We start from the raw sequence: 14,075 nt of genomic DNA, 5'->3' as shown, positions 1-14,075 counted from the left end.
CCCGTTAGATATTGTTGTTGGGATTTCACCCAAGATTAAAGTAGCTCATTAAACAGAGGAAATCATGCAGAGCAATAGTGAAGACTGAAATTAAAATGTGTTAATTTACCAGATCTTTTTTGCCAGGATTCCTGTGGTTGCCAGTGGCAAGACCACCTCGGTACTTCCTGAAATGGAGAAGACAGCGCTGCTGCGGGAAGTGGGACGCCCGGGGCGCGGCGGCCTTAGCACAGCGGCCTTAGCACTGCTCAGCACCGCGTTCCGCGCCCTCCACGTGGTTCAGTCTCTCTTGTACCACGTCTCTGCTCTTGTCAGGGCCACATGGTCTGCTTTCTTTCCGTGGGATTACTGTGTGCAAACGGTGAGCCTACAGGCAAAAGGAACCGTTTTATTGCTACCGTGGGAGAGATCTTGTCCATGAATGAAGCTCATCTTAAGTAAAGCATTTATAACCCAGTGTCTTCACTGGCCACACTGTGACTTGTAGTCCCATTTGGAAAAGTGAGAATCATGTGAAATAAAAGGAAAAGAAACTTTTTAAAAATCATTTTAATTGTTTTTAAGAGTACACTTCTGTAGCATCAACTATATTTACATTGTTATGCAACAAATTTCTAGAACTTTTTCGTTTTGCAAAACTGAAACTGTGTCCATTAAACAACTCCCCACTTCCCCCTTTCTCAGGCCCTGGAAGCTACCATTCTAATTTCTGTTTCTGAGTATGAGTGCATTAAATACTTCATATACGTGGAATCATGCAACAGTGATCTCTCTGGGATGCACTTTGTGCACTTATTGTAATGTCCTCAAGGTTCAGCTATCCTGTGGATGTAACAGGGTTTTAAAAACAAAAATTGTAAGATTTTTGTTTTGTTTTGTTTTGTTACTTTAAAGGACTATCCAAGAACACATATGTCCTCAGGCAACTTATATTCATGAAACAAACAAAAGTTCATGGAACTGAAAAAAACTGGAAAATGCACCACCACTTACCATTTTTCAAATTCAAGTTCATTCAAACACTGGGCTTACTAAGAAAACATAGGCAAAATCACACTTGCAGCCTTTGGGCTGCACGTTTTCAACTCCTGCTGTTTTTAAGTATACTTAGGGGTGATTTCTTTAATTAAAAAAAAAGAAACAAGACAAAATATTTCATTTTTAATTTTTTGCACATAATTAAACCTTTTCTTTTGAGATAATTATTGATTCATATACAGTTGCAAAAAGAAATAATGTAAATGAGTCTGTGTACCCCTTAACCAGTATCTCCCAATGACAACATCTTACAAAATTATAGCTAAATAGGACAACCAGGATGTTGACACTGGTAAATTCCACTGATCTTACTCAGATTTTCCAGTTTTGCTTGTATGCATTTGTGTGTGTATGTTTGCATATACACACATATTTAGTTCCCTGCAATTTTGTCATATGCCATGCATTGAATTTTTAAAGTAGAGTTTGTGGACTAGATATGGCTATTATCTAAGGTGCTATTGTTTTTATAAATCTTAGTGGCAAAATAATTTTATATGACAACATACATACATGACATGAAGGACATTCTTGCCATATTTAAACTAGATCTTTGCTTTCAACAGCTTATTTAAGCTATACCCCTCAACATTTTTTTCATTCTCTCTGTAACTATAAAATGATATATGCTGCGTATTTTTCCCAAACTTATTTTTTCTTAATATGTTTTCATCTGTATTTCTGTTTTAATCACTATTAGCAGAGGAGTAGGACACATTTTAAGAACTTCACTGTTAATATTTGAAGACAATAATTGAGGAAAAGTAAGTGTTCACTTGAAAATTCACTGCTTTGCTTAGAACTTTTGTATTTACTGATCTTATAAAATGAAAGGTCATTAGGCACTTTTAGTAAGGGCAATAGGCTCTCGATTTAGTTGGGTAGTGTCACATAACTAAATCATGGAGAATAAAATGAGTTTAAATATTTGCAAAGCAAATTACCCAGGACTTGGGTATTTATTCACTGTTATATTTTATACCACTTTAATGATTTATTATTTCCCTGTTCACTTTTATAAATTATTATAATTTGCAGAGTCTGTAATTCTTAGAACAAGAATGCCTCCTTCTCCTAAATCTTCCTTATTCTCATATATAAGAAGAATTTCAAAGAGAATTTTCTAAGAGGATCCTTTCTGTTTTAGGAAAAATGGAGTGGAGTAATGGGAATAAAAGAGCTTACATTAATTGAAATAGTTTCTTTATACAAATACATGAAAAAAATGTCTCTTTAACAGAGAAAAGTTAATGCAGATATTTTCTTAGAGAATATGGAAGATGTTTATGAACAGTGCTCTAAAAATGTCATGGCCTCTTATTTTCCCCTTATTTCAACAGAGACATCACAAAGACAATTCGGTTTTCTAGTTGTTAGACGATCTGAAATCAAATGATGGCGATTCTGAGAAAACTTAAGGCCTTTCTCATTTAGTCACTTATTTGAGTCCTACACTAATAATTATTGTAAGAATAAATACTAACAAATACAATAATAATAATAGCTAGTTCCTATTATAGCTCTCATTATTAGCAGTTACTCTACACCAAGTAGTCTTCTAAGAACTTTAATTTCTCTGTAATCCACTGTCACTCTTTATTTCTAGTCTTTTTTTTTTTTTAGCTTTCCTCATTTCCATCTTTTTGGTCCTTTACTGAGCTTTCCACAGTGTCTATTCCTTCTGATTTTGTTTCCATGTCTGTAATAGCTTATTATTTTATTCTTTCTGTATTTCTTAGTTCTGTGAGCTGACATTTCAACTTATCATCCCTGAGATCTTATATTTCTAACTGTGTTGTTTTCAACAATAGAGGAAATTCTTCTCTTTTTTTTAATCAGCTGCTTATTGTTTTCCTCAGTTCTATGGTTTCTTTTGCTTGGTGGGGGGAAGCTAGTTTTTAATCTAGTCCTTTCTTGTAGAAACTTTGTGTTAGTGCTGTAGTGTCTTCCTTTCTTAGAAAACATACATCTCTCCAGAAAAATTACTGTTCCCTGGACAAGTCCTTCACCATCGATTTATTTTAGCAGAGATATCTGTTGCAGTTCTAGACTTGCTGGTTTGCACAGAGAAGAGGCATTGGTCCTTTTTGCTACATGAGCTTTAACCTTCATGAAAACATGGCTGAACTATTTAACTCTTTGCTTTCTGTAGCTTGCCTCCTCTACTTCTCTGAAACAAAGTATTTCCATGGAGGGTTTATTCTGCCAGCCCAGGTCACCTCAGTGCCTGCACCCACAGTGGAATAGAGGGAATAGGTTTTATGCTGTACATTGTCAGGCAGTATGTTTCCTGGTTATTTCTGAGATCTGCTGTCCTTGAACCTTTTTGCCACTGACATTGCTGTGCTTGGCCTTTTGTCTCCACTTACTTCCAGATGATCCTGCTCAAGCTCATCTGCTTTTGGAAATCCTATAAGTATTTTGGTGACCATGTATTGTTCCAGGGTCTTCATTTTAAAGCTGGAGTTTGCTCTATTTTATTTTTATCATTACCTATGTCTTTGAAACAAAACAGTCTTATTGAGGTTTAATTTATATTTTACAAAAGTCTCCCTTTGTACAGTTTAATAATATTAGTAAATTTATACAGTCATGCAACCATGACTGTATAGTTTTATGGACTTTATCTTGTTCCAAAAGTTGCCTTTGCCTGTTTGCAGTAAACTCCTTACTGTTTGATGATTGTACTCAGTCAGTCAGGACACACTGATGTTAACTACTGCTGTGATTATGTTAATATTAAATGTCCCGCTTTTAGTATAAGGCTCTGGATGTACCATGAAATCAGCTGAAAATTCTGTAATAGAGAGGAAGCCAACTTAAATAAGAGGTTCTGAATTATTTCAAACAAGCTAATATAATTTCAAAAGTAAATTTTATTCTTTTTCTTATAACAGTTTTGCTACACTCACAGTTTAGTGTGGTAAGTAACAAAGCTGGCTACTTATTCTAGTCTTAGTCATAATTTTATTACTCTCAATAGACCCTTGGTTAAATAACTGAACCCTCCTGAGCCTTGGTTTCCTGAGATCCGCACAATAATTTGTCTTTCTTGAAGTAAAATGTTGAGGACTTCTGTTAGGAGAAGGTGCCTCAATTAATAGATACATTGAAGCGTTGGGTGTATGCTGCCGAATTATCACTGTTCCCAAGAATTTCCAGAAATAAACAAAGATGAAGCAAGCCAACTAAAGGGGGTGCTCTGATTCCCTGAAAACTCCTAGCTACAAAGAACAATCTCAGGGTGGCAAGTCTTTGCACTGTTATTTATGCAGACTTTCCATTTACTGAGTGTTTTCTAAGCATTATGTATCTGCATTTTTCTTGTTGAGCAACATTTTAATATACATTGAGGTAGCTGGCATTTTCCCTTTTACAGAAAAGGAGACTGGGATTTAGACAGGTTGGCTAGGAAGTGGCATAGATATAGTGCAGCCAGGACTCAAATCCAGATCTCACTGACTCCATCGCCGTGCTCGTAAGCCTTCTTGTGTCTCTCCTTCATAGCTTGGACCCATATACATGAAAAAGTAGAAAATTAGGATAACTGTGCTATTCATGGAAAAATACAACATAAATTCAAGATTTATCTTTACTATACATACTTGGAGTATAAATGTGCTATTTTTAAGGATTTCACCCATCACTGTCTTTGTCTGCTTATAATATTTCTGCAAAAGAATATTTACGATAGCCAAGAAATGGAAGCAACCTAAGTGTCCATCGATAGATGAATGGATAAAGAAGAGGTGGTACATATACACAGTGGAATATTATTCAGCAAAAAAAAAAGAAAAGAAAAGAAGTCCTGCCGTTTGCAACAACATGGATGGTGCTAGAGGGTATTATGCTTAGTGAAATAAGCCAGGCAAAGAAAGACAAATACCATATGATTTTACTTATTTGTGGAGTATAACAAAGAAGCAAAAGTGAAGGAACAAAATAGCAGTAGGCTCATAGACACTGCAGGGTCTGGTGGTTACCATGGGGTGGGTTTGGGGTGGGTGGGTGGGTGAATGGGGTGGATAAGGGGGATAAAGCAGCACAAAAATTCTCAATTGTAATATAAGTTGGTCATGGGGATGGAAGTACAACATGGAGAATACAGTCAATGGTTCTGTAACATCTTCCTGTGTTGACTGATAGTAACTGCACTGGGCGATGAGGATTTAATAATGTGGGTAATGGTTGAACCACTCTGTGTTGTATATTCGGAACCAATATAAGCCTGTATATCAACAATACTTTGATAAAAATAAAGAGAATATGTTAGATAAGCAGTATAAGGACAGCATAGGTTGTAATAATGTAAGTGGGGTGAGTGAATCATTTCAATGCTGATGTTATGTTGTTTGTTCTATAGCAAAATGTCACCTTTATCAAATTGTGCAGTGTTAATCACTTCAGTATCACCAAGGGACTTAGACAATTCTGTAATGTAACACTTTGCCTTTAAGCAATGTTTCCTATTAATTAGCATGTTTCCTTTTTCTTAGAAATGTAAGACATGCCTTCAGTGATAAAGATTAGTTTCAGACTACTTTTTAGAGGTAGTATAATTAATCCATATGTGATCAGAAATATTTTTTTAGCCTTCTTGGATAAAAGAAAAAAAACATGGAAAATTAGTTAAAGCAAATATTGAAGGAATTGCAGGTTAAAAAAATAGATAAAACTACAAGAATGGAGCTAACTAATGCAGGAGTCCCCTGCAAATTATGGATTTAATTTGATTTAACATCTATCAAAGTTTCAAATAAAAATTGGCATGTGTTTTCAAACAAAAATATAGGATGCAACTGAATTACTATGTCATGAATCTGGTCCAGAATTCTTCTTAAAATACCTTCTGTTATATTTTTCAAAGTGAAATGATTTTGATTTGAAAATATATCTGAGTATAGAAAAGGGGCCAGGTGAAATACTAGAGATAAAGAGTCTGCTATGGTATTGATCTTACTTCCTTTGGTCCCCTTCTCTAGCAAAACTGATATATTCTCTCTCTCTCTCTCTCTCTCCACATGTCCACACCCATTTATGTACATACGTATCTGAAAAACCTACATAATCATATATGTATATGCAGAATTTCAAAAGTCTTTTATTAATTGAAGTATATAGACAAATTCTCTTAATTAACAGTTCAATGAATGTTCACAAATTGAATGCATACGTGCAACCATGACCTAGATGAACAAATAGAATATTACCCACCCTCTAGAGCCCCCTGTACCCTTTTCTTGATTTTTGATCACTAGTCTAACAGCTAACATCATAGGTTAGCTTTACCTGTTTATAAATTTCATATAAAATAGACAAGCAAACAAAATGTATTGTTTTATATATGGCTTCTTTTACTTGCTGGCAAGATTTGTTCATATTGTTATGAGTAGTAGTATTTTATGTATTTTAATTGATTTATTGCTTTCCATTATATAAATATACTACATTTACTTAACAAATTTTACTTTTGATGTACATTTGGGTTGCTTTCAATTGGGGATATTTTAAATAATGCTGCTATGAAAATTCTTTTATATACATGTATATATATATACACATTAAGGTGTATATATGTATGTTTTGTGTGTATTGTGTTGGGTATATATCTAATAGAATTACTGAGTCACAGGGAAGGTATATGGTATTCGACTTTGATAAAAGTTTTTCCAGTGTTTGAATCAAGTTTCATTCTCATCAGCCACATGTGAGAGTTCTAAATCTTGCCTGTGTATCAGCAGTCTGTTTGATTTTAACCATTTATGTTCTCATAGGACTACAGATTGCATTGCCCTGATGATGAATGAGCTAGAGAATATATTTGTAAGTTTATTGGGTATTTGCATATTCTCTTTTGTGAAGAGCCCATTTAGGTTTTTCACTCATTTTTCAGCCGGGTTTGTCCTTCTTACTAATGTGTACAGGTTTTAAATTTATTTTAATATAATTTGCACATATCTTATTAGTCCCTTTTTCGTAAGATCTAATAAAAATACCTTCTCCCACTCTATAGTTTACCTTTCATAATCTCAAATGGTATTTTTGAGGAACAGAGTTCTTAATTTTAATGTGGCCCGATTTATCAATCTGTTTTTATGGTTAGTACTTTGTGTCATATTTAAGAAATCTTCACCCATCCAAAAGTTATATAGATATTTTCTTGTGTTCACTTTTACAAAGTTTATTTTATTTTTTTACCCTTTATATTTATATTAGCAATCCATGTGGGTTGGGTTTTTTGGGGTGATGTAGGGGGTCAGCTTTTTTAAATGGTGGGATTTGCACGATTTACTGAAAACACTGCCTTTTCTCCACTCTCCAGTGTCATTTGTCATAAGCCAAGTGATGTCATAAGTCATGTGTAGGTTCGTTTATGGATTATTTTGGTCCTGTGTTCTATGTGTTTATCCTGATATCAACATCATAGTCTAAATTTCTGTAACTTTTTGTCTGTTGTGTATTTTTAAAAATTATTTTGAATAATCTTTAAGTTTGACTTCATTTCTATATAAGTTTTAGAATTAACCTGTTAGTATCAACAGCACTTTTTTTTTTAATGGTGGGATCTGTATTGGAAATTCATCAAATCTATATATCCAATTAGGGAGAACTGGTATCTCACAGTATACTGTAAACAAATATTCGCAAATATATTCCAACTAAATGTAAAGAGGATTATATATCAGGATCATGATGGGTTTGGTCAAGGAATATAATGGTGGTTTAATATTAGAAAATCAATCAGTGCAATCCACCATAACAGAAAAAAAATCACATACCCTCCTCAATGGATGCAAAAAAGTAATTCAATCAACTTCTCCATTCATGATTAAAATTCTTAGCAATCTGGAAATAGAACAGAACTTCCTTAATGCATTAAAGAGAGATATCGACTTCTTCCCTCCCTCCAGGATTGGAACAAAGATTGCACTCTACAACATTTTACTGAAGGTCATGGCCAGCAACAAGGAAACAAATACACCCGACTTTTCCCTTAGCTGCTGGCTTCTGCAGAGTGAGAGTTCCAGACAAGTAGTGGAAGCTGCCGAGCTGGAAACTGGCAGAGTGCCCCACCTACCGTGGTCTATTAAAGTGCTCACAGAGACACCAGATTCAAGAGAAGGGGACCTCTCAGTGGGAGGAATGTTGGAGAATTCATCAGCACAATTCTGCCACAAATTCTTACAAATTAGGAGCTGTTTATTTTTTGCAATAATATTTGACCTCTGACTTGATTGGGATAAACTTGAGCTCTAGCTTGATTGAATGTACAATTCTGAGTCATTTGCCTCTTTCTGGTCTTCCAACTGTGCTGTACGGGATTTTACTATTGAATGTTGTTGTGCAGAATTTTGTGGCAAGATTCATTCTTTTCCTTTTTACCATCAAAGTGGGTTTTGTTTCTTTATTTTATTTTTTTTCCTCTTGACCTAAGTGCCCATCAATATATTTCTGCCTTTATTTTGAGGGAAACATGTCCCTTAGACATATTTTACGTACATATTTTTTATTTACTTTAATAGATATATTTGTGTGTTAAATATATATCCAAACTTGTAAATATATATTAAATATATATTTATATATGTCTATCTAAATATAAATTTATTTTTATTTATATACATATGTATTGCCATACTTTTATATATACAAATATATCTGTATATATTTATATTTATATACATCTATATCTCTAAACTTTTAACCTCTCTTTTATATTTCTATTATTTTGCTAAATTTTCTCAAATCTCTTTATGCTTCTTGTAACATGACTATCAGTGGTTTTAGTTGTCTTCTTTAGCTCATTGATTCCTTGAGTTCTTCTTTTATGGAAATTGTTTTCTTTTTAAATTTGTTTACTTGTTTATAATTTTTGCCTGCTGTGGAGATGTATTCTTAAGCTTGCAATATTCTTTTCCTCCTTATTCGTCCATTTATTTGCAGCCATGTCATGTTGCTGCTGTTGCTAGCTCTCCTTCCCCTCCCCCTCCTTCCTCTTGGTGCTTACCTGGTGTGGCTGTGATGGAGGGTTATTTCCTATCAGAGAAAGAGGAGTCAGCTGGCAGTTTGAAGTGTGATCTTAGAGCTCTGCGTTTTTCCTCATCTTTGTTTCTACCTGAGGTAGTGAGCTTCTTTCAGATTCGCAGAGAGCCCTTCCGGCTCATAAGGGTGTTAAGCGTGTCTGATTTTGGATATGACCCTTTTGAATTAGTAGTGTAGAGCAAGATGGTTTCTATTCCGCCTTACCTTACCTTATCAAGAACTCCCTCTGCAAAGACAGAATGTTGGAAGACTAAATGAAATACATCTCCTCTGGGTCTGATGTTGCCATTCCAAGCAACAGGTCTTTGCGTTTACCTCTCAAGGGGAATGCCTCTGTTTTGGAAGATCCATGCTCTACCCACTCTGTCTCCCTCTTACAATGATCCATTACGAGGTTATGGATATATTCAATTCTTGTTTTCTTGCATATTTTGGGTTGGTTGCAGAGTGAGTAGAGGGACTAGGATTCTTTACTTCAAAATACATAGCTGGAGGTTTGTGTGCAGTATTTGCATGTGAATTGACAGGTCACTTTACAGTATTTGAGTATGAATTTGACATTTTAGAACTATTTTTCATTTATTTTAAATATACATTTTACAAGTCAGTTCTGTTATGAAATATCATATAACTAATTTTCCTTAAATAATCCTACCTTAAATGTTTTAGCTTATTTCTTTCTTTCTTTCTTTCTTTCTCAATCTGTTCTCACATCCTGATTTCCTTTGCAGATGCAGCAACTGTTCCATGAAAATTACGAACACAACCGGAAAGGTTATATCCAAGACCTTCACAACAGCAAAATCCATGCAGCCATCACACTTCATCCCAACAAAAGGCCCGCCTACCAATACAGGCTTCATAATTACATGCTCAGCCGCAAAATCTCTGAACTGCGCTACCGCACCATCCAGCTGCACCGGGAGAGCGCTCTGATGAGCAAGCTCAGCAACAGCGAGGTGAGCAAAGAGGACCAGCAGCTGGGTGTGATGCCCTCTTTCAACCACTTCCAGCCTCGGGAGAGAGACGAAGTGATAGAATGGGAGTTCCTGACAGGGAAGCTCCTTTACTCAGCATCCGAGACCCAGCCTCCGCGGCAGAGCATCAGCAGCGTCCTGCGAACAGCCCTGGATGACACTGTCCTGCAGGTGATGGAGATGATCAATGAGAATGCCAAGAGCAGGGGACGGCTTATCGACTTCAAGGAGATTCAGTATGGCTACCGCAGGGTTGATCCCATGCACGGGGTGGAGTACATTTTGGATTTGCTCCTCTTATACAAAAGACACAAGGGGAGGAAGCTGACGGTGCCGGTGAGGCGGCACGCTTATCTTCAGCAGTTGTTCAGCAAGCCTTTCTTCAAGGAAACTGAGGAGCTAGACGTCAACAGCCTGGTGGAGACTATTAACAGTGACACGCAGTCATTCTCCTTCATATCTAATTCTCTAAAGATACTATCTTCTTTTCAAGGCGCCAAAGACATGGGAGGGCATGATGAAAAGAAAATACATATTCTAGTTCCTCTCGTTGGAAGGTATGACATTTTCCTGAGATTCATGGACAACTTCGAAAACACTTGTCTTATCCCAAAGCAGAATGTAAAGCTGATCATCACCCTTTTCAGTAGGGACGCTGGCCAAGATGCCAGCAAGCATATTGAGCTGATACAAGAATACCAGGACAGGTACCCTGCAGCCGAAATGACCCTGATCCCCATGAAGGGGGAGTTTTCCAGAGGTCTCGGTCTTGAAATGGCTTCTTCCCAGTTTGACAATGACACTTTGCTGCTATTTTGTGATGTTGACTTGATCTTCAGGGAAGACTTTCTCCAACGCTGTAGAGACAACACAATTCAGGGACAACAGGTGTACTTCCCCATCATCTTTAGCCAGTATGACCCAAAGGTAACCAATGGGGGCAACCCTCCCACTGACGATGACTTTGTCTTCTCAAAGAAGACTGGATTTTGGAGAGACTATGGATATGGAATTACCTGTATTTATAAAAGTGATCTTCTGGGTGCAGGAGGATTTGATACCTCAATTCAAGGCTGGGGACTGGAAGATGTAGATCTCTACAATAAAGTTATTCTATCTGGCTTAAGGCCCTTCAGAAGTCAAGAAGTAGGAGTGGTACATATTTTCCATCCAGTTCATTGTGACCCTAACTTGGACCCTAAGCAGTATAAGATGTGCTTAGGGTCTAAGGCAGGTACATTTGCCTCAACCATGCAACTGGCTGAACTATGGTTGGAAAAACACATGGGTATCAGGTACAATCGAACTCTCTCCTGACGGTCCGGGCGACGCGGATTGCCTTTTTAAAGGGGAGTTTACCTCATCATTGGTGGTTGTTATTTTTATTTTATTATTGTTATTTTTATTATTATAATTATTATTGTTGTAATTTTATTTTGTTGTCCTGGTCGTAAACTACTCTTGGTTGTCTTCCAAAGGGTGTTTGTTGACCTTGAGCAGAAGAGTCTGCAGTTCACTGATATTTCAGATTTCTACTGAAGTCAATATACATATTACCTTTATATTATATCTTCATTTAAAATTGGGTTAAATCATGGCAATCAGATGACTTTTGAAGCTCATTCGTCATGAGAGACAGCTTAGAAGAATGTTCTCTTGGGGCTTAAAGATGCAATAGCGACTTTTATTTTGTTCGTCAAATTCAATGTGATACAAATATTTACTGGTGAAATGGTACCACAAAAGTGCTTTATGCTTCCTCTGGGGAAGGGACTCTGTAACATAAACTTGAGTTTTGTAATTTATACAAGGACTTAAACTATATAGACAATAATTTTCTCCATCTTTAGGATTTTTAAAGTAAATGAACACTTATGATTGTATGTTTATTTTTTAAAAAAAAGTTTTAAAAATTGAGGAGTCTTGTTCCACAAGCAAAAGGTACTGGCTACCCTGGTCTTAGGACAATTATGTTCTCCTCACAACTGTCTGCTGTAAATGCAGATGGACTTTATTTTCTCAAGGAAATATGATTTAACTAAATATTCATGTACATTTTAGAAGCTTTATGGAACAATGTCCTTCATTTGCTGGCAAGAAGATAAACTATGACAGAACCTGGTTATTTATAATAAAACACAGGTATAACAGTACTCTTTTTCAAAAACACTGAAAAACTTGTGTTGTTTCCTTTTAGTCACCTTTGGTATCTTTTTTTAGTGGTCATACCCACCAAAACTTGCCTGCTACAGAGACTGGAAAAATGAATAAGGGATTATGGACGTACTATTTGTATTATTGTGCTTTAAATCCTAGCTTTCACAAGTGATTAAAATGAGTTTTTTTCTTTATTCATTCAGTAATTTGCAATCGAGGAGAAGCATTCATCCTCAATCTCTTCAACTTTGTGTTCACATTGAACCAAAAACCAGGCCAGAAATGGTGTTTCATTTGGGTTATACACAAAATGTAGCATAAGATTGGGCATACTGTTGGGTACTTTAGTTTTCCTTTTTCACACAGTAAGACTCAAGTTTGCATCAAAATTGACTTGCAAGCTATTGTTGTGAGTTCCTACCATTATTTGGAGCTGATGGTCAGGAGGCCACGTAGCATTTGCCTCATTGATGGGTTCCTTACATGGTCGCAGTTTCTCGGGGTGGGGACATTGGGGGGGCCTCAAAAAACTGTTGCTTAGTATTGTGGCAGACATGGTGGCCCTCTCCTTGACTATAATGCAGTCTTCATAATGTCACCTTCGTTAGGAAGGAATTAATGGCACATCTAGAGGTCCCTGACAGGGCCAACAATTCAGAATTGATCTCTGCTCTAATATCACCTCAGACCTTCACAAATCCTTACTTTTGACAGTTTATTTTCCTACATTACGTGACTTAGCTCTTTTGTAGGTTTTATTCCCCTGAACAGTAAATATATTGACATGCTGTCAAAATGGTCATCTGGGAAGGTATATGACTAAATAATGATTACTAACGACTTTATTCATGAAAAAAGAAATCAGGGTCTGCTCTTTAACTTAGACAACTGAAATAACAAGAGTTTTACTGTGGAATAAATGTAAAGGTCTTGATTAAAACATCCCAAGTCTTAGAGAGTCATGAGGCAACTGTACAGGGATGAAGTGGCATTCTTCATAGCACTGTTGAATTTATACTGATGAGACATGGGAATGCTGAGATCTCATTTGAACTTAATTACACATATACACCCTATACCAATATTTATGTAAATGGTTTAAATTCCATTTCATCTAGTTTTGCATTAAACTTCCCTATGATGTTTTTTCAGGCACTGCGGTATTTTCTGACTACAAATTTATTCGAATGGTACTAGAGAAATTAAAGTGATTTTCTATCTGTGTAGTGTCTATTACTAAAATCCCTTTTAAGATAGAAGGGCAACATGATTTGAATGCAGCCTGCTACACAACATACACACGTAATTGGCATTACCTTACTTGGATAGCTCTGGATGTGCTGTTTAAATGTCACCCATAACAATTCCATCAACCTTCAACATCATCTTACTGATCATCTCCTGTCCACTCAACACCACACTATGTAGTTTACTTGCAATGCCCTTTTAAATGTAATCCTCACAACGGCTCTCAGAGTACTGACATTATTTTCTTCATTCAGTAGATAGGGAAACTGAGGCCATGAGGGATTAACTCACTTGTCCTGGGTTCACACAGCTGGTGTGCTCTGGCATTAACTGTCATCTCAATCTGGAGCACTTGTTTTTCTGCTTCAAGCCCTGGCTTCTCAGGTGTTGGGGTAACGTAGAAGACAGGAAAGAGCTAAACTAAGGTCTGGCTGACACTATGGGCAAGGTTGCTCCATCGTTCAGCTTGCTCTTGCTGTGTGCTCGGGCTGGACAGAGCCACGTGGGCTGGTGTTTTGCTCAGGTACAGTCACCTCAGGCTTTAATCTCAGTCTTCCGCTGCTTTGCTAGCTCCGTCAAAGAGCACCTTATTGGGGAAGGGTTTCACCTGTG

The 14,075-nt window shown here is 36.5% G+C and overlaps 1 protein-coding gene across 1 annotated transcript in view; it reads left to right on the top strand.

Annotated features, from left to right (window-relative positions):
• The window catches only part of CHSY3 (chondroitin sulfate synthase 3), a 288,086-nt gene extending 274,223 nt beyond the window's left edge, over positions 1–13,863 (top strand). The window contains exon 3 of the mRNA XM_036902599.2: positions 9,813–13,863. Within this exon, the coding sequence (XP_036758494.2) occupies positions 9,813–11,375 (1,563 nt within the window). The 3' untranslated portion in view covers positions 11,376–13,863. The remainder of the gene's footprint in view (positions 1–9,812) is intronic.
• The last annotated feature ends 212 nt before the right edge of the window (positions 13,864–14,075 follow it).

The sequence above is a fragment of the Manis pentadactyla genome, chromosome 13, assembly GCF_030020395.1.
Source record: "Manis pentadactyla isolate mManPen7 chromosome 13, mManPen7.hap1, whole genome shotgun sequence".
In the NCBI taxonomy this organism is placed as follows: domain Eukaryota; kingdom Metazoa; phylum Chordata; class Mammalia; order Pholidota; family Manidae; genus Manis; species Manis pentadactyla.
Note: the sequence above shows the minus strand (reverse complement) of the source record. Positions and strands in the feature narration are given on the sequence as shown.